Genomic DNA, 25,772 nt, shown 5'->3' on the forward strand with positions numbered 1-25,772 from the left:
CTCCAAATCAGGTTCCGTGCTTAAGAGAAACCCTTTGGTGAGGGCACTTACGCTGCCTGGTGAGTTTCTGGGCTCTGCTCTGAAACCTGTGGAGACTGTGCTCTGTGAAAGAGATATGAAAGAGTGGGGTCTTTGACCCCACTCCCCACCTAGATGCCATTGAGAGGCCAGTGATTTGGCCCTGCTCAAATGAGCGATAAATGTCTTTCAGCTAATTGTGAATTTTTTTAATTGCAGTGTTTGAATGGCAGGAAAGAGGTGCTTGTTTAGGAGTGATCCCCTATATGGGGAAACATCTAGGAATGAGGCTTTATCACAAATCCAGTTGTCTGTTTTGCTGTTTGAATGAAATATCTCAGAATACTAAGAAGCTGACAAATACCCATATATCTGCTGTCCACATTCTTCTTCACTCTGATTTTATGGGGGTGCAGTTGCCTGGCTGCATAGAAAGTTGGGGATTTGGGCATATTGCTGGGTCCAGAGACCTTCGGACTTGATGCACCCCACGTTAGAAACTGCTGGGGACCGCTTTTCCTGAGGGTGAGGAAGCCCTTCCACCTTCCGAGGTGCAGCCTGGGCTGCTTGCAAGACCTGGGAAGGGGGGCGTCTCGTGCCCCCAGCAGACATGCCTCTTGCTGTGCCCCTCCCTGGGGGCGCAGCAGTGTGCAGGGGCTGGGCAGGGGGCGCCTGACAGACTCCCCCTCCCAGCCCTCCAAGACCCCACTGCCAAGGCCTCAAGGGTCCCGACAACTGGCAGTGATAGACACCCCGCCCCCCAGAGTCCGCGCAGCCCTGCTGTAAAGAGGCCCTGAGCTGAGAAGAGTGGGTCTGGCACCCGCTTCACTAACGGGGCTTCATGCGAGTCTCAGGGCATCCCGAGGCCCCCACGTCCCACCTGGAAACGCAACTGCCTCTGACGTGGCGGTGGGTGTGTGCACCCTCGCTTCGGAACCTCCGGAGCCCGCTAAATTGCAGCAACGTCCAGTGGAACGAAAAGGGCAGCTCTTTTGATAAATAATTCTGAGTTTGATAAACTTCCCATCGGGACTTCTCTGGCCGTCCAGTGGTAGAACTCCATGCTTCCACGGCAGGAGGCGCAGCTTCCGTCCCCAGTGGAGGAGCTGGGATCCTGCGGGCCACACAGCGCGTCCAAATGTTAATAACGATGATCGTTTCCCATCACTGATCCAAAACAAACGAGGCTGAAGCCAGTCTTGGAGCACCTCTCGCCTCACTGAGTGAATACGTAAAAACGAAACTGCCCATCACCTCCTTTCCCGGAGTGGCAAAGAAGGGAAGAAGTTAGTCTGCTTAGATCTTACCCAAGTCAAGTAGCTTAGACAGTATCGTTCTTCTTTAGAAAAATTTCTTGTAATTCCGAGACGGACAATCGAGTTTTTATTTTGCGTGTAAACACCTGAACCGAGGAAGCAGCCCGTTGTCTGTCACTGACTGTTGAGCCGACTCGAGCGCCTTCTCGCGCCAGAGCCCAGAGCAGCCTTGGACGTGCACGCCCGCGACTCCAGGGCTGCTGTGAGTGAGTCCGTCTGGAAGGAGGAAGGCCCTTTGGGAGCGCTGGGTTAGCGGCTGTGGCGTGTTTCTCTCTCTTCCACACTGGTTCCTCCCTTGTACATGACTGGCACTGTCCTTGACATGCGCTGGCGTTCACAGTTCAAAAGTCCAAGAGCTGCCAGTCTTCTTTTGGAGGGGAGACCACCGTCCCAGCGCCAGACCCTATTTAGAGGTCAGTGGAGGATCACAGGACAAAGAAGCTCCTGGTTCTGCCTGGGGTGAGGGCAGGGGGTTCCGTAAACAAGCCAAAAAGGAACAGATGACATCCTTTTTTGTATGTGGTAAAAGATACCCAACACGAAACGTACCCCGAGTGACGCTCTGTACGCTCACCGTGCTGTGCAGCCGTCACCACCGTCTAGTTGCAGACACTGTCCTCACCCCCGAAGGGAAGCCCCTAAGCGTCGAGCCTTCGCTTTTCACCTCCCCCACTGCCAGGCCCTGACAGCCACTCACCTGCCGTCTCTCCGTGGATTTTCCTGTTCTGGTTGCTTCTTACAGGTGGGATCATACAATATACGGCCTTTTGTGGCTGGCTTCTTTCATTGCACATGGTGTTTTCAAGGTCCATCTGTCTTGCAGCCTGTCTCTGTACGGTACTGCTTTTCGTGGCCGAGTAATACTCCGATGTGTGGATATGCCATATTGTGTGTTATCGTTTGAGAGACACGTGGGCTTTCCTGCCTTTGGTTGTTGTGAACAGTGCAGCTGTGAACACTGGTGTGCAAGGTTTTGCTTCACACCACTTTTTCAGTTCATTTGGCTATATACCTAAGAGTGGGCAAAAGTCCCTTTTGCCAAGTGAGGAAACATTTTCATAGGTTCCAGAAATTAGGATATGAGCATTTTTCGAGGGTCACTGTCATCAACCTATGTATATACATCAGCCCTATAGTCAGAAGTTCAAAAGAAGATGCAGGGAATTAGGTGTATCTGTGAAATCTCCAGAAAAAGAGCATCGCTGGGGTGGGATGTAACCACAGACTCCAGCGGCTTGTGAGCGATTGAGTTGTTTTCTAGTAGCGTGAAAGAGACTGTCCCCGAGCAAAACTTGCCTTTTTCATGTGTATTTTTCCCTTTCTAATTGTGCTATAAACTACAACTGTTTGACATACATATTTGTTTTTGTCTTCATTTTGGAAACAGATTCCCAGCAGGAAAAACAGCCTTATTGCTGCCCCGTCTGCAGCGTCTAGTAAAATAAAAGTACCAGCCCCTCAGCCCATAGTGAAGAGAGACAGACGGCAAAACTCTTCCAGGTTGAGCGCCAGCAATAACAGAGAACTTCAAAAACTACCATCTTTAAAAGGTAATTTTTATTATTCATCTTGTGAAAGTTAAAGTTTGCCCACGTAGGGGTAAGGAGCAACGTTTTGATGGTTTGCTAGCTTCTTATACTTTTGCTGTGTTTAAATTCTGTAGGGTTATTTTTTCTTCTTTATTGAGTTTTTTCAGGTTGAATGCCACTAACTTAACCAACTAATATTTCAAATTACAGAGCTGTTTACGATGAAAATGTAATCGTGAGTACATTACGGGTGTAAAATACTTAACACGCACAGAGCAAAGACTTAAATCTTTTCCTGTTCATTGTAATTCAGCTAGCCAGTTTTCTTTCAAGTAATTCTCCTCTTTCGTTGGTCTTAGAACTCTGGAAATCCAGAAAGGAGTTACCGCAAGTAGAGTAATTGTAAAAACTATGGTAGAACCTCTTCATTGTTCTGGTGCTGGAGAAGTAAGGACGATAGCAATAGTCTTTTACGGACTTTCTCCTTCTGGGTCACTTGGGGATTACCTCTACCCGGGGTTTCCTGCTTGAGGTTAGTCAGGGAACAGTGCTCTTTGCTTCAAGTTTCCCCCCAAAACAGCCCAGCCACCCCTTTCTGTCTGGGGGGTATTCAGTCCCTGAAAGTGCTTCTCTAGGAGATTTTGAGGTCAAAGTACATAAAATCTTACTGGGGAAGCAAGGTAAGGGCCCCAAAGTCGAACATGAACCTCTGAAAAGCTCTATGTTTGCTAACATATGAGACTAGTGTAGTAAAGCGTCAAACATTTTCGTATCTTAAATTCCTGACACCGGGTCTTCTGCGGTGAATTTTCCTCGTGTGTGAACTTGCAGCGGGGAGCTCGTCATCTTTACAGCTGTGTTCCCACGCCTTCCGCGTCGCAGGGCAGAGAGCCGGAGCTCAGTATAGATGTATAGGGAGAGAGGGTGGATGGAGAGAGGGTGGATGAGGAAGAATGGATGGAGGAAAGGAAGGGAGGACAGAGAGGAGGGTGGTGGATGGAGAGAGGGTGAGTGGAGAGGGGTGGGGGAGAGAGGGTGACTGGAGCCAGAGAGGAGTGTGTGGGGGAGGGTGGATGGATGGAGGGGGTGGAAGACTGGGTGGAGGGAGGGATTGATGGATTCATGGATGTACTTCTGACCCCTCACTTGCTAGGGATCCAGGCTCTCGTCTCACTGCCTTCTGCAGAGCTGTGTCTGGCTTGCATTTCGTTTAGCTGTGTAGCAGATAGCGTGCCTAGTAAGTCCTTCTGGAGGAGTCTTCCCTCCTCAATAGCATGCCTTTCTGGTGCTGTTCAGCCATTCACGGACACCGTGTGGAACACCCCCACACCAGCCCTGCTCTAGGTTCTGGGGGTGCCCCATCCAGAAAACCCCAGGGCCTGCTCTGCTGGAGCCAGCACCTCCCCCACCAGCGGGACCCCCGGGAGCGAGTGAAGGGCCACCTGCTGTCTCTGTTCCCAGGGCCCTGCAGAGGCCCGGCCAGAATCCGCAGCTGTCCGGGGTGGACAGGCTTCCCACCGCTGTGCTGAGCCTTCTGGCGCAGGAGCTGTCCCCAGGGCCTGTCCTGGATGGAGGTCGGCCCCTGCCCACGAGGCTGTGCCCTGCCAGGTCGACCCCTTCCCTTCCCGTGCCCAGAAAGACACACCCACTTAGCCCAAATCTCACCCTGGCCAAGCCGTACCCCTCATCACTCTTGTGTGGTGAGTCTTTTCTGGCTGTTCTAAAACATTAGTGCCTCTGTAAGCATGTCAGAGCAACTTTCGTCTGGTTCAGAAAAAAATAGGAATTGACTGGAATTACATTAACGATATAATTACTGGCGGAATTCTGTTTTGATGATACTCTACCCATCTAGGACAATGGCACGCTGCCTTGCCTTTTCAGCTCTTGTTTTCTGACTTTTCATAAGGTTTTATGATTTTTCCTGGGATTCTTTACCCTTGCGTTAAATTTCCTCCCAAGTGCTCTCTAGGTCTTGTCATTCTTGCGTTGTGTTTTTTCCATTTATGCTTCTAATTCGTTCTTATTAACCAACAGTGAAAAGCTGTTGGTTTTTTAATACTTTCTTACTCTGTCACCAGATTTTCTTATTAATCTTAGTAATGTTTTTATTAGCATCCGTATATATGGTCCTGTCATTTGTAATTAGGTATTTTTCTCTTCCGGTATCTGTACCAGCAAATACTGCTGCTCTTAGTTTTATTTTGCTTTCAGCCGGGACCAGTAACACACAGATATCAGAGGTGAGAGCGTGCCCGCTGTGGTCTCCCATTTGGGTGAACGGCTTCAGCTTTTCCTCGTTTCTCGTGAAAACGGCCCTCAGTTCAGTTCAGTTCAGTCGCTCAGTTGTGTCCGACTCTTCGAGACCCCAGGAATCGCAGCACGCCAGGCTTCCCTGTCTGTCACCAACTCCCGGAGTTCACTGAGACTCACGTCCATCGAGTCAGTGATGCCATCCAGCCATCTCATCCTCTGTCGTCCCCTTCTCCTCCTGCCCCCAATCCCTCCCAGCATCAGAGTCTTTGCCAGTGAGTCAGCTCTTCGCATGAGGTGGCCAAAGTATTGGAGTTTCAGCCTCAGCATCATTCCCTCCAAAGAAATCCCAGGGCTGATCTCCTTCAGAATGGACTGGTTGGATCTCCTTGCAGACCAAGGGACTCTCAAGAGTCTTCTCCAACACCACAGTTCAAAAGCATCAATTCTTCGGCGCTCAGCCTTCTTCACAGTCCAACTCTCACATCCATACATGACCACAGGAAAAACCATAGCCTTGACTAGATGGACCTTTGTTGGCAAAGTAATGTCTCTGCTTTTGAATATGCTATCTGGGTTGGTCATAACTTTTCTTCCAAGGAGTAAGCGTCTTTTAATTTCATGGCTGCAATCACCATCTGCAGTGATTTTGGAGCCCCCAAAAATAAAGCCTGACACTGTTTCCACTGTTTCCCCATCTATTTCCCATGAAGTGATGGGACCGGATGCCATGATCTTCGTTTTCTGAATGTTGAGCTTTAAGCCAACTTTTTCACTCTCCACTTTCACTTTCATCAAGAGGCTTTTTAGTTCCTCTTCACTTTCTGCCATAAGGGTGGTGTCATCTGCATATCTGAGGTTATTGATATTTCTCCCGGCAATCTTGATTCCAGCTTGTGTTTCTTCCAGTCCAGCGTTTCTCATGATGTACTCTGCATAAAAGTTAAATAAGCAGGGTGATAATATACAGCCTTGACGTACTCCTTTTCCTATTTGGAACCAGTCTGTTGTTCCATGTCCAGTTCTAACTGTTGCTTCCTGACCTGAATACAGATTTCTCAAGAGGCAGGTCAAGTGGTCTGGTATTCCCATCTCTTTCAGAATTTTCCACAGTTTATTGTGATCCACACAGTCAAAGGCTTTGGCATAGTCAATAAAGCAGAAATGGATGTTTTTCTGGAACTCTCTTGCTTTTTCCATGATCCAGCGGATGTTGGCAATTTGATCTCTGGTTCCTCTGCCTTTTCTAAAACCAGCTTGAACATCAGGAAGTTCACGGTTCATGTATTGCTGAAGCCTGGCTTGGAGAATTTTGAGCATTACTTTACTAGCGTGTGAGATGAGTGCAATTGTGCGGTAGTTTGAGCATTCTTTGGCATTGCCTTTCTTTGGGATTGGGATTAAAACTGACCTTTTCCAGTCCTGTGGCCACTGCTGAGTTTTCCAAATTTGCTGGCATATTGAGTGTAGCACTTTCACAGCATCATCTTTCAGAATTTGAATTCTGGAATTCAACTGGAATTCCATCACCTCCACTAGCTTTGTTCGTAGTGATGCTTTCTAAGGCCCACTTGACTTCACATTCCAGGATGTCTGGCTCTAGATGAGTGATCACACCATCGTGATTATCTGGGTCGTGAAGATCTTTTTTGTACAGTTCTTCTGTGTATTCTTGCCACCTCTTCTTAATATCTTCTTCTGTTAGGTCCATATCATTTCTGTCCTTTGTCGAGCCCATCTTTGCGTGAAATGTCCCCTTGGTATCTCTAATTTTCTTGAAGAGATCTCTAGTCTTTCCCATTCTGTTGTTTTGCTCTATTTCTTTGCACTGATCGCTGAGGAAGGCTTGCTTATCTCTCGGTTTCCAGTAAATCACGTTGCCCCAGCGTGCTGCTGCTCCACGGTCCACATTTTGCATCGCTGTTTCCATATCGCCGTGGCTGGCGGGTCATGTCCGAGAGCCACTGCTGGATTTTATCAGATGCCGTATGGTTTCTCTCCTTAAGATGTGACTTTAATAACTGCCGTGTTGATGAATACTGGGAGGAACCTCGGCGCCGTCGCAGTGTGGCTTCGCTGCGTGCTGTGTTGGATTTAGTTTTCGTTACTCTCTGCCTCCACGTTTACTGCGTGAAGCTGGGCGTGGTTTTCTTCCCTTTCTGTAAACTGCTGTACTGTATCAAATCTCAAGTGTCCGTCCTGGCACTTTGCGCTCTTTCCTGAATGCCGTCTAGAGAACTATACACCACTCTCTCATGCCCTCTCTCACAGAGGTTGTACGATAGCAGAGATCAACTGTGGGAGAACAGATGCACCTCACCGTCCGTGGCTCAGGGTGAAAGGTTGCGGCGGAACTTGGCTGGGCCTAGTGCTTTGCTCAGGGATGAATCTGCAGATCCCCCCTTGAGGCCAGGTTAGGCCGGGTCACGTGTTAACTCACACACTGTGCTCTGTAATGAATCTCTTAATTTCTCCTACCTCTGAGGTGGTGCTGTCTCCTTATGAGTTCACTTATTTTTCTGATTATTTCCTTTTCAATATACGTCATTTCCACTTTTAATTATCCTCTTTTCTTTTTTTTTCCCTCAGTTATTATATACAGAGTTCACTTAACTTAAAACTGTGTGCTCCTCTGAGTATAATTTTAGCTCTGACCATAGATTTTTCTTTCTTTTTTCTAAAATCATAGCCTTTTTAAAAGTTTTATTGAGGCATAACTTACATACTATAGAATTCACTAATTATAATTGGAAATGTGTATTATTGTAATTAACATGGAGAGTTGTGCAGCCATTACCACAATGTATTAATAGTTTTAGAATGTTTCCATCGCCCCTTATGCTCATTTGCCATCAGCCCGCACTCCTATCCCAGCTCCAGGCGGCCACTGATTTGCTTTCCACCTCTTTGTTGGTCAGTCGCTAAGTCGTGTCCGAGTCTTTGTGACCCCGTGGACTATATGGCACGCCAGTCCTCCCTGTCCTTCACCAAGTCCCAGAATTTGCTCAAACTTGTGTCCATCGAGTCGGTGATGCCATCCAACCATCTCATCCTCGGTCGTCCCCTTCTCATCCTGCCTTCAGTCTTCCCCAGCATCAGGGTCTTTTCCAGTGAGTCAGCTCTTCACATCAGGTGGCCAAAGTATTAGAGCTTTGGCATCAGTCCTTCCAGTGAATATTCAGGGTTGATTTCTTTTAGGATTGACTGGTTTGATCTCCTTGCTCTCCAAGGGATCCCTAAGAGTCTTCTGTAGCACCACACTCCAAAAGCATCAATTCTTCAGCGCTCAACTTTCTTTATGGTCCAACTCTCACATCCCTACGTGACTGCTGGAAAAACCATAACTTTGATTAAATGGACCTTAGTCAGCAAAGTGAGGACTGTTTTTTAATACACTGTCTAGGTTTGTGATAGCTTTTCTCCCAAGAAGGAAGCAAGCATCTTTTAATTTCATGGCTGCAGTCACCATCCACAGTGATTTGGGAACCCAAGAAAATAAAATATGCCACTGTTTCCACTTTTTCCTCATCTATTTGCCATGAAGTGATGGGACCAGATGCCATGATCTCAGTTTTTTGAATGCTGAGTTTTAAGCCAGCTTTTCGACTCTCTTCTCTTGCCCTCGTCAGGAGGCTCTTTACTTCCTGCCGTTAGGGCGGCGTGCTGAGGTGCGTGTATGCACGCTGTCACTTCAGTCGTGTGTGACTCTTCCTGATCCCATGGGCTGTAGCCCGCCAGGCTCCTCTATCCGTGGGATTCTCCAGGCAGTGATACTGGAGTGGGTTGCCATGCTCTCCTCCAGGGGATCTTCCCACCCAGGAGTGGAATCCAGTCTCTTACGTCCCCTGCACTGGCAGCAGGTTCTTTACCACTTGTGCCACCTGGGAAGCCCGTTGCCTTGGTATCCTTATCAAAAACCAATTGACCATAAATGTAAAAATTCATTTCTGGACTCTCAATTTTATCATATCAATCTGTATGCCTACTTTACCGCAGGGCAACAGGATCTCATTGTAGGGGCTCACTGCCGCTTTCATTTTCATTTCTATCATGAGGCCAGGTGCCCTCACAAGTGTTTATTGGTCCTTTCCCATGGGACTGCCTGACATTTTCGTAATGTCTTTGACGATTTCTTTATTCGGGATATGAACTCTCTGTTGGCTGTACACGTGTTATAAATACCTTGTTCCACTGTAGTTTGTCCTTCATTTTAGCCATTCTGGTGAGCTGGTTTCAAAGCCAGCTGATGACGAATGAAGGTAAGCATCTCTTTGTAGGTTTATCATCTGCTCAGATATATTCTTTTCTGAAGTGCAAGCTTAAGTCTCTGGGCCTTTCTTTCTCATTGGATTGTTAAGATATTTAAAAAAAAAAAACACAGATTTGTTGGAGTTCAGGTGTAGGTCCTTGTAGATATGGGAACTGCACATTCTCTTCTACTCTGTATCTTGAGTTTTTACTCTCAGAGACATGAGCACTTTGACAGTGCGTCGGCCTGCTGAGTAAATCTTTGCTTTCTACCAAGTAATGAAGATGTTACCTTACGTTGTTTTTCCTAAAACTTTCTTTGCCCTTTCACCTTGAACCGTACAGTCCACGTCGAGTTTTGTGCCTGCTGTGAGATCACAGCTCCTTTTCCGTGTTTCTCTGTTTTCCCCTTTTTACTGTGCTCCCTGGCACAGTGCCTTGGTTGGAAAGGCCGCCCTTCCTTCACTCACTGTGGTGTTATCTTTTTGTGAATAAAGGACCATCGCTGTGCAGACCCCCTTCTGGGTCCTGTTTTGTTCCACGGGCTTGCCTGGGCTGTGTCTGGGAAGCGCTAACCCACCCTAGCAGGTCTTGGTATCGAGTAGTCTTCAGTCCCTCAGCTTTTTCTTCAGAATTGCCTTGGCTCTTTTCATTTCCGTACAAGTTTTAGAATCGGCCATTTGTCTAAGAAGTCCCTGCTTTGTTTCAGTGGGGGATGGTATTTGAAGACCGCGGTCTGAGTGCCAGGATTCTCTTTGCTATTGGAATGGTCAGTGTTTACAGGACTTTTCAGTGGACCGAACTAGAAAATAACGTGGTTTTTTTTTCAAGACATAGCACATCAGGACTTCCTGCTGATACTCTCCATTCAAGTTCAGGCATTTATTTAACTTCTGTCTTACACCTCCTTTTAGTCACATGGAGATTTCTGGTTCTCAGGGACATCGGAGATAATAAATAGAACTTAAATATCAGATAATTATTCATTTACTTCATCCCACATTGGGCTTCCCTGGTGGCTCAGCTGGTAAAGAATCCGCCTGCAATGCAGGAGACCTGGGTTCGATCCCTGGGTTGGGAAGATCCCCTGTAGAAGGGAAAGGCTACCCACTCCAGTATTCTGGCCTGGAGAATTCCATGGACTTCATAGTCCATGGGGTCTCAGACACAACTGAGCGACTTTCTTTTTATCCCACATTATACAGAGTGTATTTTCAAACAAATAATACCAACATTGTGACCAGTACGATGACTGAAAGGTTCAAATTTGTGCATCTTTTCATTGCCTCCCTCCCCCCACCCTTTTTCTTAATAGCTTTACCCGTCTTCTTTGTCAGAGCTAGTCACTGGCCGTGACAACCTGTGCTGTCTCGCCGCATCCCTGCTTGCACTAGTCCTCCGCGGGAGCGCGGCCGACACTCACCGCCGTCTCTGCGTGGCTTCTCGGTGCTTTGCTGTGCGGTGAGTGTCCTCTCTGGGCGCCTTCTGTCTCAGACCTCCGAAAGCGTCGGTAGAGCGTCCCTGGCTCACGTGTCCTCTTCATGTGTATGTCAAGGGTGTTCTCCATTTCCTTCTGCGATGAAGTACCGCTGTCCGACTCCGATGTCAGTTTGATTTTCTTTTCTCTTACAGGTTATTTGGTCTGTTTGCTTTGATGCCTGAACAGTTTTTTTTTCCCCTTTTCTTTAAAGTTCAGTGGTTTCAGAGTATATCATTCTGGGTTGACTTTCCCACATACGTGCTGTGTTCTTTCACAGGGATAACACCAAGTCTCTTTCTCTTGGATTATTATTATTTTGAGGATTTGTTCTCTCCCCTTGCTTTCATTTACTCCTCTGGAGACTCCTGTTGTACACATACTGAATCTTCTTTGCCTGTTGTTGGTATTTGTTGTCTCCCTCTGGGTTTTTATCATTTCTTTTTTATTTAATCGTTTTTTTCCCCCTCTTTTTTATGTGCTGTTACCTGTGAGGCATTTTATGTTGTGTTTATTTGCTCTCGTATTCTCTTCAGTGAATCTTCATTTCTGAAATGATTTTCTTCTTCTAATTCTTTACAGAGTTGCTACCTACCTCTGAGCTTTCCTGTTAATATTCATGTAGCCCTTTGACACATTATGTGATTCCTCTAGTGTCTTTTGTCTCATCTTGAAATGTTAGGCTGCAGTTCTTCACGTCTTCGTGGGATGTCTCCCTGTCTTGCTTTTACTGCTGCGTAGGTGTCGCTCAGTCCCCTTTCGCTTTTTCCTTCTAAGAACTCCATGTGGGACTTGACTTTGATCCCACCGGTGCTCGTGTGAAAGTAAAGCGGAGCTGGGGCTCTGGAGCTTTAGCTCCAGTTATTTTTTTGTGAAATTTTCAAAAATATGGTGCCTGACCTCCTGAGTACCCTGGTTTGGTCTCTGCTGCTAATACCAGACCTGCGTTCTCCAGCTCCTCTCCTCTCTCCCTGCTGTCCTCTCTGGATCCTCTGCCCAGCAGTCGTCCCGAGTGTGACCTAGTTCTGGGAGGAAGCTACAGCTGCTGAATGTCGAGGGTTCCCAGGGCCCCTCCAGTCCCGGCTGTGGACTCCTTGCCCTCACCCGCTGTGGGGTGTACAGACCCCTTCTGCTTTCTGCTGTTCTCAAGGGGCGTCCACCCGGCTCTTTGGTTGTTTCGGAGTTCTTACCTGCGGAGAACGCTCGTTGCTTCTCTCCGACATCTTCCCCACAGACACTGAGTGCACACCGGCCTGTGGCTGCTGGGGTCTAACCCATATGCTCACATGTCTTTGGGGGACACATTTTCACCTAATTTTTTGTCGATGTTGGCCATGGGCATTTGTTTTGCCATCTTAGTTGCACTGTATAATTTTGTGCAAGATTTTGGGGTGGTTAAAAAAACGACGCCACCCTTTTTTCATAATATCCAAAACTTGGAAGCAACCAAGATGTCCTTCAGTAGGTGAATGGATAAACAAACCATCCAGATAATGGCATGTCATTCAGCAGTACAAAGGAATGAGCTGCCAGGCCATGAAAAGTCATGCAGGAACCTTCAACGCATAGTACTGAGTGAAAAGAGCCAACCTGAAAAGGCTGCATTTCTGTATGATTCTTACTATGCGACGTTCTGGAAAAGACAACACTAGGGAGACGGTGAAAAGACCAGGGGTTGGGAGAACAGGGGGATGAATAGACAGAGCACAGGAGGTTTTAGGCAGTGAACTACTCTGTATGTTGCCGTGTGGTGAACACACGGCTGTTTGTGTCTGTCAAAACCCACAGAATGTACAACACAAAATGAATCCTTACTATGGTCTTTCGTTAATAACGAGGCATCAGTGTTGGCTCTTCACTTGTAAGAAATACGTCACATTACTGCAAGGTGTCAGTAATAGAAGAAACTAGGGGAGGGGAGGGAGAGCTATGGGAACTCCGTACATTCAGTTTTTCTATAAAGCTAATCCTTAAAGTTTGTTAATTTAAAAAACGGTTGCCAGAGGTGGGGTGTGGAGCCGTGGGTGAAATGGGTGAAGGAAGTCAAATGGTGCAAACTTCCAGTTAAAATAAAGAAGTCGTAGGGATGTAATATACAGTACAGTGACTACAGTTAATAATACTCTGATGACTATTTGAAAGCTGCTAAGAGACGAGATCTTCAAAGTTCCCATCACAAGAAGTAAAATATTCTTTAACTATGTCTGGTGAGGGATGTTAACTATTAACTAGACTTATTGTGGTGATCATTTTTCAGTAGATACTAATGCAAAGAGCCAACTCATTGGAAAAGATCCTGGTGCTGGGAAAGATTGAGGGCAGGAGGAGAAGGGGGTGGCAGAGGATGAGATGGTTGGATGGTATGACCAACTCAATAGACATGAATTTGAGCAAACTCCAGGAGATAGTGAAGGACAAGGCAGCCTGGCGTGCTACAGTCCTTGGGGTTGCCAAGAGTTGGACATGACTTTGCAACTGAATAACTTGTTATGCACCTGAAACTAATATAATATGTCAGTTATGCCTCAGAAGAGGTAGCTGCTACTGCCATCTCTGTGGACTTCTCCATTATTGGATATCTGAATTCCAACCATTTTAAGTCCTCCGTAACATCATTACTGTTTTGTTCTGTTGATAACCGTTTAGATCTGTGTACTTCATCTTTTTAGTCTTCATTCCTTTTTGTATCTCAGACTTTCCCTGTGAGGTCAAATTCTTGTCTGAATTCATCATTTAGGATTTTCTTTAATAAGGATCTGCTGGCAGCAAACACTTTATCACTGAGTATCTAACTGTGGATTGTTACGTTCCTTCAGTGCATTGAAGACAGCATTTCATTGCCTTTTCATTTCCATTAGAATTGAGAAGGCAATGGCACCCTACTCCAGTGTTCTTGCCTGGAGAATCCCAGGGACAGAGGAGCCTGGTAGGAGGCTGTCTATGGGGTCGCACAGAGTCAGACATGACTGAAGCGACTTAGCAGCAGCAGCAGCATTGAGAAGCCAAATTCATTATTTTGGAAAGCATTGTGATTTCTGGCCACTTTTCTGATTTTGACCAAGACGTGGTTGGGTTTTTAAAGTATTATTATTTATTTATTTTGACTATGCTGGGTCTTCGTTGCTGCATGGGCTTTTCTGTAGTTGCGGCGTGCGGCTTTCTCATTGAGGTGGCTTCTCTTGTTGCAGAGCACGGGCTCCAAAGCCCCGGCTCAGTAGCTGTGGCACACAGGCTTCAGTCGCCCGTGGCGTATAGACTCCACCCAGACCAGGGATCAAACGCACGTCCCCTGGCTGGCAGGCGGATTCTTATCCAGTATACCACCAACGAAGTCAGTTGGTGGTACAAAGTTTTTTTTAAAAAATGATTTTTTTTCCAGTGATTCCACTACGAGGTCTCCAAGTATGGATTTCTTTTTTATCAGTCTTTTTTGCAATTCACTCTGAATCTTGGATTGTTATATTTCCTCAGTTGTATGGAAAGTTCCCGCACAACCGAGGAAATACACCATTGTTTCTTCGATTGTTAACTCTATATTAAGTTTCTCTCCCCATCCAGCTTCGGCTCTAATCAAATAGGTATTGGAAGCTTTCATTTACTATCTTTCTTTACTCCTCATCTGTATTTTTCAGCATTTTTGTGGAACGGTGCTATGTTCTTGATTGGAGTTTCATGTCACCCATGGTGAAACCAGTTTTCTTTTTAGTTTTCAACCCATCTCATACTTTCATAAAATACAGTGAAAATCAATGAAACATAAAACACAGTCACAGATTTTTAGATTTCAGGTATACTTTTTTTCATTTATGGAAGTTCTGTTTCTAATCCGCTGTGTGATTTTTTATAGTTGCCTATTCTTTTGCAGATGTCACGTCTTGTAGTCAGCCCAGCAGCTTTGTAGTCCGTGTCAGATAATACCAGTATCTGAAGTCCTTGTCACATGTTGCTCATGATGTCTTACTTCCTTATGTCCCTGATTACTCTTTAGTGTATGCTGGTCATTCTACTCAAACATTTGAAATAAACTAAAACCTAGGATGAAGCTATCTTCTCCAGCAGGGATTTGTCTTTGCTTCTGCAAGACCCCTGGGGTCACTACTAGTCTGGGAGTGCCATAAACCACAGCAAATTGTATGACTTGTTAGATTAGCCAAGGAGCTTGCCTTGTGAAATATCCCCTGATTCCCGGTAGCTGCTGAAAGTGGAAACCTTTTCTGGGACAGACTGTATCAAAAGTGATGCTGTGTAACTCCGGAGACAGCGTGCCTATTGGGCGAGGTGCGTGCTGTGTGTGATGAGAGGATGGGAGGCCTCATTCTGCCCCTGTGCCGTAGGAGGCGGTGACACGTCTGTCTCTCCAGTGCCCGGTGTTTGCCCGCAGCTCAGAAGTGCTCGTGACCGTCTGCAAGGCTCTCTTGGCCCCCTGCAGCATCTCTTCCCATCAACCGCGTGCCGGTGCTTTAAGCACCGCTTGATGATCCTTGTCCGAGTCAACAGTTTCACTGGAGATTTCAGCGTTTGATCTGGCATCCTTTTAAGAGCAGAGCCATTTCTTGCCAAAGGGGCCTATTTGGTTATCCTGACATGTAGCTCCTACTGGAAAGTGAGGAGAAGCTTAAATCTTTGCCTTTGAGTTACCAGTTTCCCTCAAATGGTGAAAACGAAAGGTCTTTTTGCTTTTTCTTTTGTGACTACCATTATGCGTTTCCTTGATATCAGTGTGTTTTAATCTACGAAAACCATATTCCTTCTTCTGTGCAGATGCATAGTTTTAAGCATTGTCTGATATTTGGGAGAGCTGCTGTGTATTTTTTGGCACGGTGTCATTTTTGTCTACTGGTTTCTGGCACAGTAAGATGTCCCTCCTCCCCCCAGACTTGGAATTAGCCATTTTTCAAAGAGCCATGATTCCTTTCAGTGGGGAATAATATTAGAGACCAAAATCAGGGCACTAGGGACTTCTCACTGCTACTGGCCTGCTGTTGCTTTTAGGTATGTTCGATGGAGGGAGCTAGAATATGGACATATATTCTAGAATATATATGTGTATATTTTAGCTGTGCTTTTATAACATTATGATGTTTTCACGTGTTTCTTGAATTTTCATAGTTGTGTCTTTATCTTACACTGAAAATCTTGATTTCTGATATCATTCTATTGCTGTATCATACTAAAATTACTCACAGCAATAATGATTTTATTACAAACAATAGGAACTTTGAATTGGTTCATTTCATTGCAAAAAAAAAAAAAAGCTGCTGATTTATTTGCTGTGATTCCATTAAATTTAAAAAATGTCTAGAGAGGATTGGCATCCTGAGGATGTTTGAATCCCCTCATCTAAGAGTGTAGTGTCTTTCTGTTTAAGACCACTTTCATTTCCTTTAGGGGTGTTTTTAAGTTTCCCTCATGTAGGGTTTTGCACGTTTCTTAGCGTGTGCCCAAATATTCTATTGCTGTTGCTATTGTAAATTGGGGTCTCCTTTTCCGTTGTCTTCTAAGTAGCTGTAAATGGTTTATGTGGAGGTTGGTGACTTCTGTGCTTCGCTTTCACATCCTGCTTCCTTACTGAATTGTCTTATTGTTGGCATAGTTTTGCAGCTGATTGTTTTAATGTCCCAGCTATTCATTAGAGCTGCATGTAAAGGTAATCCCACCTCTTTGTTTCTAGTTCTTATACCTCTAGTGTCTTTTTCCTGAGATGACTAAAAAGTCCAGTAAGATGTTAATATGTGGTGGTGTGAGCAAGCGTATTTGTCTTGTTCCTGACTTTAATGGAAACAGAAAGTGAAAAGTGAAAATGAAGTCGCTCAGTCGTGTCTAACTCTTTGTGACCCCATGGACTATAGCCTACAGACTCCTCTGTCCATGGGATTTTCCAGGCAAGAATACCGGATGTGTTGCCATTTCCTTCTCCAGGAGATCTTCCCGACCCAGGGGTTGAACCCGGGTCTCCTGCATTGTAGGCAGACGCTTTACCATCTGAGCCACAAGAAGCATTTATTAATTATACTGTTTATATTCCCCTGGTTTTCAGCTGTTGTAAACTGTGCTTTAATGTAAATCTTTTGTCGTTCACACCTTTGAACCTCTCCTTAAGCTGGAATCAAAGAAGGGAGGTACTGATCAAAGGCCACGCGTTTTCAAGAACCCTGTACAGATACCTTCCAAGAGGCGGCCCCGTGAACTCTCCCGCCAGAGTACAGGAGGTGCCTGCCCCACCGCACCTTAGTGGAAAATGGTATTTCCTATCTTTGTTTTTTTTTTTTAACAATGAGGCTGAATGTAGCCTTGTTCATTCAAATGTAGTCTTGCTCATTCAAAGATTTCTCTGAATTAGTCCTTTCTTTTAATATTTTTGGTCTGGAAGGTAGAAGTGTAACGTGAAGAGAGCGAATTTTTTAGGTGGCTCATAAATCATGGACTTTGTTTCCTGAAGCCATTCTCCTTGCTTTAGAAAAGACAGACCTCTGGAGAAGTCAAAGATGTAATGAAACAACCAGGGCTTAATAACAATTCATTGGAGACCATGGGACAGAAATTTAGAACTGCTAATAAGTGTTAGGCCTTTGCGGAAAGAAGTTGTCCCATTGTTGGGAGAACTTATCTGAGTTTTTAGAAATTGACTTTGGAATAGCAGTTAAAAATGTGTGTCTTGCCTCCGTTTTGTGAAAATGCAGTACTGCAGCCTAAATTCAAAGCAGTTTATTTTCCGATACAGTTGAGCATCTTGCCATACAAGCGATCATTTTTTACTGCTTGAAAATTAACTAGCATCTATTTAGAGGAGCTTCGTGCTTCCCAGGTGGCACTGTTGGTAAAGAATCCACCTGCCAGTGCAGGGGATGCGAGATGTGAGTTCGATCCCTGGGTCGGGAAGACCCCCTGGTGAAGGAAATGGCAACCCACTCCAGTATTCTTGCCTGGAAATTTCCATGGTCAGAGGAGCCTGGTGGGCTGCAGTTCTTGGGGTCACAGAGAGAGAGTTGGACACAACCAGGAACGCATACCCCTCTTGCCCGTTTGTTGAAGGATAAAAGTGGAGCGAGAAGGTACCAGAGTTCTTTCTCTTAGTCTCTGAATTCTCCTGGTTCAGAAACTCAGCTTTCATCCGTCTTGTTTCTGCCACATGTTTGGTGCTGTATCTTCTCCTGATGCCCACAATAAGGGGAGGAAACAGCTCGGCGAGCCAGGCGCCAGTTCACAGCAAATGTTTGCTGACCGCCGGGGTTGTCGGAGCACTGGGAGGCGGCCAGGACAGTGACGAGGAGCAGAGGTGGCCCCGGCTCTCAGGGAGGCTACAGACCAGACCCACGGCGTCTGCGGCCCCGTCCCGCTGGGGCCCCGCCGCTGTCTGTCGCAGAGGTGCCCCGGGCCGTCTCCCGTCAGCCTGAGCCCAGCCCTGAGCACGGCCTGGCTGCTGGGGCGCCCTCCTGCCCACTCTCCTCCGGCCACAGGTGTGGCTCTCACCCCAGGGTCAGTTTCAGCCTCTGCCTGTCATCCCCGCTGAGCCCCTTCTCTGCAGAACTCAGGGAATCGGTGACAACTGGCAGCTGTAATCCCGCATTTAATGTTTAGCTCAGGCCTTCTGTAGACCTCACCTGGGTTTCTCCCAGCATCTTAGGCACGCATGCGTGCGCGTGCAAGCGCACACGCACACACACGCAACACACACACACTCCTTGCGTGTTCTCACCCCCTGCCCGGACCCTCCAGGCCTGGGTTTCCCCTGTGCTCTGCCTTCTCCAGGGGCAGCCCCGTGCCCTACAGGCTCTGTTTCCCACTGTGTTTCCTGAGCCACCCTGGCTGAGTCTTGCCTTATCTTTTCTCTTAAATTGTGGTAAAACATACACAGAATAACATTTATGTTTAACCATCTGTAAGTGTCCAGTTCAGTGGCATCCATGCAGTGTGCCCATTGCCACTGTCTCTTCTTCCTCCCGCAATGACTCTGGGCCTGTTACTACCTCCCTCTACCCACTCCAGTGTCCTGGCCTGGAGAATTCCACAGACTTTATAGTCCATGGGGTCGCAAAGAGTCAGATACGACTGAGCGACTTTCACTTTCCCCTCCCCGAGCCCCTGCCTGCAGGCTAAGTCGCTCAGTTGTATCCTACTCTTTGTGACTCTATGGACTGCAGCCCGCCAGGCTCCTCTGTCCACGGGATTCTCCAGGCCAGAATACTGGAGTGGGTTGCCATGCTGTCCCCCAGGGGATCTTCCCAACCCCGGGATCGAACTCACGTCTCTCATGTCTCGTGCATTGGCAGCAGGGTCTTTACCACTAGCGCCGCCTGGAAAGCCTCTGCCAGTAGTGCCCACTGTTCTCCTTTCTGTCTCTGTGATTGTGACTCCTCTAGGGACCTCATGTAAGTGGAATCATACAGCATTTTATTCCTGAATTTCGAGGCTGAACAGCACTCCATTGTGTGGATTGTTGTTCTTCAGTCACTGAGTCGTGTCCGACTCTTTGCAACCCCTGAACTGCAGCATGCCAGGCTCCCCTGTCCTTCACCATCTCCCAGAGCTTGCTGAGACTCGTGTCTATTGAGTCAGAGATGTCAATTTTGTGGATGGAGCACCATTTATCTGTTCATCATGATGGACACTTTGGTTGCAGAACATGCCACATGCTGTTCTGTCTGAAGTGTCACTGAGGGCAGAGGCGGTTTGTGTGTCTGCTTTGTGCCCAGTCTAGTACCTGCCATGAATCCCTGAGACACAGGTTTGCTGAAGGAGCAAAAAGCGCTCTGGGCCCGGGGCCTCCCCGCATCCTCCAGTTTTCTGGGAACTGTTGTGGGGCTGGACCCCGTCCCGGGCTCAGCGCTCCCTGCACGCGGGCTCTTCCTCATGAGCCGAGGTTTCCTGCTAACAGTTGACCTGGAAGCACTTGGCGTGTCACCTTGGCTCTGTACCGTGCGTGGGTTTCCTACCTTCTCAGAACACGGAAGGGGTGTGACGACTTCTTTGGCTTTAAAGGGTTTCCAGCCCCGCTGCGGGGAAAGCACAAAGAAGCAGAGGTCTCCAGCAGCGCACTCCGGGCAGATTCTTTGCTTCGTCCACCCCTCGCACCCCCGCTGGCCTTTCCTGAGATAAGCTTGTCCACCCTTTAAACCACTCGCAGGACTCGTCCAGATCAACAGGGCAGCTAGCGAGCGTCCCTTTGACCTTGCTGTCGGCAAGCAGAAGTGCCCTGGCAACCTTTGAACACAGCTGAATGCTAGATATCTTTGATCTGCCTAAGGAAAAAGGCTATTTTAAACTGCAAGTGAAGCCAAATTTTTTGGGGTTAGATTTCCTACCCAACGAAACATACATCGCCCGTGCCCGTGTCGTTTCCAGTTAAGTGTCAGCTCAGAGCACAGCCTTCCTTTAATAAAAGAAGCTATAAAGCTTCTTCATTAAAATATAAGCGTACTTAATTTGCCTATAAAATTTGCCTGGGGAGATGAAAATTAAAACCTTTGGCTGAATTTAGAAATGAAAATATGAACGTTTTAGTCAGGAATGCTACCTCCAAATGGGACGTAACTACAGATAGCTTGTTTGTAAATAAAGACCCACGTAAAGTGACGCAGGAAGCCAAGAATAAAGAGGAACTCCTGTTTAAACCTCCCATCCTTGTGCAGTATGATGCTCGCTTTTGCCACCGTGCCGGACAGATGTGCTGAGAGCTATAGTCTGTCTGCCCACTTGGCGGTTCTGCAAGGAGCTCTGCACTGAGCCCGGAAAGGTGCTTTCCTCGAAGTCAGCTCAAGCCCTCCGCAGGGCAGGAAAAGCTGTCATGGGAGCGTCCAGAAACCAGGCTGGAGGGCACCGTGGGGGGCGTGGGGGCTGGGCACCGACAGGATGGGGGGCGCTGGGCAGGGGCTCTGCACTCAGGAAGGGGACCTGTCCCGCTCCAGGTGGTCAGTGGCATACCCCTCTTATCTCTGCACTACGGGGACAAGTTTGGCAGGGTCAGAATCTGGCATCACTGCTTGACTCGTGCCTTCGTGCAGTGAGTGTGCTCGCTGTGGTCCTGGGGCTGCCGGAAGACAGCCAGTGGCCCAGGACGGGGAGAGGAAGGCTTCCCGGAGGGGGCTAGTCCAGACAGGGATGTCGTCGGCGTCTCTGCCCTCACACTGAGCCCCAGGGCCGAGACCCTGCTCTTCAGGTGCTTCAGTGCTCACTGCCCCTTCCCCGGGATGGCCGAGCACGTGCGGGTGGATCCCGCCTCGGGGGCGGCTTCATCCTCCTGGGCGCCCCCCCCAACATCGGTGGCATTGGTGCCTCCACAAAGCCGAGGAGGTGGGGGGATCACAGACGCGCCCCCCCGACAGGTGAGGAAAGAAGGAGCAGCCTGGGGTTATGCAGGGTGAGGGCGGCCTCTCCCTGGGCACAGGCGCTGGCTGAGTCCCTGTTTCATCGAGAGGAGAGGGCTCTGGAGGCTGACTGGGCCTCGGAGGCCTAGATGAGCCCGTGGATTCCATGCAAGCGTGCAGTCAGGATTTGAGTAGCCCGTAACCGGCTCCTTGAGACGAGGAGTCAGGCCCTCGTGTGTGTGGTTCCGTTCATCACGCCTCATTTAGGCCCTCTTGTGTTCGTGTGTTTTTACACACTCGTCTCATTCATGCAGCACAGGGAATCTTTTGCATCATATTTCCCCTTCTCCGTTCCTAGCCTGTGTCTGAGGGGGCAGCGTTCTCTAAAGGAGTCTTCCTGCTGTCACTTCGTCTGTGTGTCCTGGGACTTCCCTGGGGGCCCAGTGGTTACGACTCTGTGCGGCCAGTGCCGGGGGTGCAGGCTCGATTCCCGGTTGGGGAACTAAGATCCCACATGGCATGTGGCACAGCCAAAATATAAATAAGATGACAATAAGAATATCAGCTAATTAAAATTTTTTTTAAAAAACTCTGTATGTCTTTAGTTAATTTTCATGAAAGTACTGTGTGCTTATTTTAGCAATACTGAACAATGTAGAGATGTTTCAGAAAGAAAACCTACACATAGCCATAACACTCCACGGTAATTACCATTGGTATTTTGAGAATGTTTCTTTTTATGTTCATACTATTTCTGAAAAATTATATACTGCTTTGCTCACTTATTTTTACTTTACAAATCCATAAGTACTTTTGATAAATGTGTAAAAAATTTCACTGTGTGGGATAATCCCTTTGATGTTAAGGTATTTTCTAGTATTTTAGAATCTTAAATTTAAAATGTGATGCTCTCAAAATGAGTAAAATACTTTGAATTAACATAGGAGGTGAAAGACTTGTCTGCTGAAAGCATTAAAGAAGACCCCAGTAAATGGAAAAGACGTGTGTTCATGGATTGGAAAAGTTAGTATTGTTAAAACCTCAGCACTCCCCAAGAGATCCACAGATCCACTGCAGTCTCAGTCAAAATCCTAACAATGTTTTTTCCCAAACATAGAAAAAAATGCATTCTAAAATTCACATGGAGTCTCCAGGGACCCAGGATAACCACAACAACATTGAAAAAGAAGAACAAAACTGGAAGTCTTACATTTCCTGATTCCAAAGCTTACTGCAAAGTTACAGTAGTCAAATCAGTGTGGCACTGACCTCCTTGGTGGTCCAGTGGTTAGCGCTCTGTGTTCCCAGTGCAGGGCGTCCGGGTTCAGTCCCTGGCCAGGGAGCTAGAGCCCACATGCCCCAACGAAGAGGTCACATGCTGCAGTTAACACCCAGCACAACCAAATAAATAAATAAATAAATATATATATATATAAAAACCAAGACATAGACGCCAAGAGTATAAGAGATCAAGAAGTAAACTGCCACGTGTATGGCCACATGGTTTTCTAGGAGGCCACCACTCTGGGAAAAGGACAGTCTTTTCAACAGTGGTGCTGGAAAAAAGTGGATAGCCACATGCAAAAGAATGAAACTGGACCTTTATTTTATACCGAACCTAAAAATTTAACAGAGTGGATCAAAGACCTAACACTGCCTTAGAGGAAAACATAGAGGAAAGTCTGTCGTTAGACTTACCAGTGATATCTCAGACGCAACACGAAAGCACAGGCAAGGAAAGCAAAAGTAGATAAACTGGACTACATCAGAATTTAAAACTGTGCAGCAAAGGACACAAGCAGCAAAATGAAAAGGCAACCCGTGAAACGGGAAGAAGGATTTGAAAATCATCTGTCTGATGAGGGATTAATATCCAAAACTTTAAAGAACTCTTGCAACTCAACAACAAGAAAACAACCCAATCTAAAAATGTGCAAAGAACTTGAGTAGACATTTCTCCAAAGGAGATACAGAAATAGTCATTAAGCACATGAAAACATGATTAATATTTCTCATCATTAGGAATGCGCATCAAAACCAGTGAGATACCACTTAACACCCGCTAGGATGGCTGCTGTCAGAAAAACAGAAACTAGCCAGTGTGGGTAAGGATGTGGAGAAATTGGAACCCTTGTGCACTGCTGATGGGGATGTAGAATGATGCTGCCACTTTGGCCCCCTGATGTGCAGAGCTGACTCGCTGGAAAAGACCCTGATGCTGGGAAGGATTGAGGGCAGCAGGAGAAGTGGGTGACAGGGGATGAGATGGGTGGATGCCATCACTGACTCAATGGACATGAGTTCAAGCAAGCTCCGGGAGATGATGATGGACAGGGAAGCCTGGCGTGCCCCAGTCCATGGGGTCGCACAGAGTCGGACATGACTGAGCAACAACAGCAGTGTGGAGAACAGCATGGCAGTTCCTCAAAAAGCTGAAAATAGAATTACTGTAATTTTTGCTTTGGAGAATGTACCCCAAAATTTGAAAGCAGAGACTTAGACATTTGTATATTCATATTATAGCAGCATTATTCACAATGGCCAAAAGGCAGACACAGCCTGTGTCTATCAAGGGATCAATAGAACAAAATGTGGTATATCCCTGCAGTAGAGTATTGTCCAGTCTTAAAAAGGGGAGAAATTCTGGCACATGATGCAACACAGCAGAACCTTAAGGACATTGCACTGAGTGAAATAATCCAGTCACCAAAGGACAAAAGCTGCATGATCCCACATATCAGGAACCCAGAGTCGTCATAGTCATAGAGACCGAACGTGCAGGGGCCGAGGGGAAGGGGCTGGGGTGGAAGTGCTTAATAGGGACAGATCTCCTGTCCTGCAAGATGAAGCGAGTTCTGGGGGTGGATGGTGGTGGTGCTAGCACAACACTATGAGTGTGCTTATGCCACTTAGAGCGTTACACTCTGAAATGGGAAAGACGGTAAACTTCATGTCATGCGTGTGCATGCTGCGCTTCAGTCGGGTCCCATTCTTTATGGCCCTAAGGACTGTAGCCCGCCAGGCTTCTCTGTCCATGGAATTCTCTGGGGAAGAATACTGGAGTGGGCTGCTGTGCCCTCCTCCAGGGGATCTTCCCAACCCAAGATCAAACCCGTATCTCATTACACCTCTTGCATTGCAGGCAGGTTCTTTACACTAGCACCACCTGGGAAGTACTTTAGCACAAATTCTTAAATAACTGTTTTTTTAAAACGTGATGCTCACTCATGGCTACCTACATTTCTGGAATAGACTCCCAGAAGTTAAATTACTTAAATAATCATTACATATTGCCACATTTTATTGCCAATCCTTATTTTCCAAAAGGATCAGAACAATTTATAGATTTGTTGTCAAGGTTACAACATGCCTTTACCAGTATTAATTATAATTTTTAAAATTATTGCTGATTTGACAGATGAATACTTTTTTCACACAAAGACGAGATGGTTAGATGGCATCACCGATTCAACGGACATGAGTCTGAGCAAGCGCCGGGAGGCGGTGAAGGACAGGGAAGCCTGGTGTGCTGCAGTCCATGGGGTCCCAAGGAGTTGGACACAACTGAGCAACTGAACAGCAACAACTGATCAGTTCTAGTTCTTTTGCAAACTGGATCATTTGAACTCTGAGGTCTTAGTTTTTTTCTAATTATTGTTGTTGTTTAATTGCTAAGTCTCGTCTGACTCTCTGTGACTCCATGGAGTGCAGCACATCAGGCCTCTCTGTCCCTCACTGTCTCCCAGAGCTTGCCCAATTTTTTTGAGTAAATTACAGTATATTATTAACTTCTTGTAATTATAGCATTTATATTTCCTTTTGATTTTTGGAGGGAACGTATAGAAATCTTGTAAATATTTTAATGTGAGGAATATGCCCTAAGCATTGTCCAGTGTCTTTTAATTATCCTTTTCTAGCTTCAGAATCGATAGTCACTTCCCTTTTCTTCTCAGCACTGTGGGGATTTGGGGGTGGGGCTGATTTGATTTTTTTTAACTGCATTTTTTCTTTGACCCATCTATTTTATTTTGTGTGAGGTGAAGGCTTAGATTTTTGCCCACACGTAACCGTTAGTTACCTGGGCAGTCTTCACCTTGCCATGGTTCCGAGCGTCCTTCTTTATCCAGACGTTACACTTGTGTAACTACACTCGCTGTGTCAGGGGCTGTTGCTTTCTGTCCCAAGACCTGTCTCCAGTCTACATCATACTATCCTCAGTTCATAAACTTTATAGTTGGCAGGACCTGCTTTTCTCGTGAGTAGTGTTCTCATGCTTCATGCTTTTTATTTTTCCAAGTGAACTTTAGAATTACCCAGAAACATAAGACGCCTCCTCTGGATTTTGAATGAAATTGCTTTAAAACTATAAATCAGTTTGGGGAAATGTTAACATCAGCTTATTTATCCTGTGTGTGCTTCCAGTCCAGAAACATACCTTATCTTTTTTTGTTCGTCTTTTTTTTTCTTTCTCCATATTATTTATGTTTGTTTGCTTATTTATATTTTAGACTCTTATTTCACCAGTGATTTTCAGATCACAGACTTCAAGTTCTTTAAAGAGCTACTTCATATGCATAAGGCTTCAAAAGAGCATGGGGGAAAATCGCTAATAAAGTTGAGATCTTTT

General features: G+C 46.5%; 1 protein-coding gene and 1 long non-coding RNA gene across 9 annotated transcripts in view; one reads left to right on the plus strand and one right to left on the minus strand.

Moving 5' to 3' along the window:
* PPP2R5C (protein phosphatase 2 regulatory subunit B'gamma) overlaps window positions 1-25,772 on the plus strand; it is a 140,055-nt gene that overhangs the window by 14,883 nt on the left and 99,400 nt on the right. For all 7 annotated transcript variants that reach the window (XM_027521338.1, XM_027521343.1, XM_027521340.1 and 4 more), the window contains exon 3: window positions 2,722-2,884. In XM_027521338.1, the coding sequence (XP_027377139.1) occupies window positions 2,722-2,884 (163 nt within the window). The remainder of the gene's footprint in view (window positions 1-2,721; window positions 2,885-25,772) is intronic.
* Window positions 1-25,772, minus strand: part of LOC113879680 — a 36,001-nt gene that overhangs the window by 7,727 nt on the left and 2,502 nt on the right. The window contains exon 1 of one of the 2 annotated variants that reach the window (XR_003507422.1): window positions 22,844-23,369. The exons of the other annotated variant lie outside the window; for it this stretch is intronic. This is a non-coding gene — a long non-coding RNA (uncharacterized LOC113879680). Of the gene's footprint in view, window positions 1-22,843; window positions 23,370-25,772 lie in introns of those variants that run through there. 2 annotated transcript variants of the gene reach the window in all.

Source organism: Bos indicus x Bos taurus, chromosome 21, assembly GCF_003369695.1.
Source record: "Bos indicus x Bos taurus breed Angus x Brahman F1 hybrid chromosome 21, Bos_hybrid_MaternalHap_v2.0, whole genome shotgun sequence".
NCBI lineage: Eukaryota > Metazoa > Chordata > Mammalia > Artiodactyla > Bovidae > Bos > Bos indicus x Bos taurus.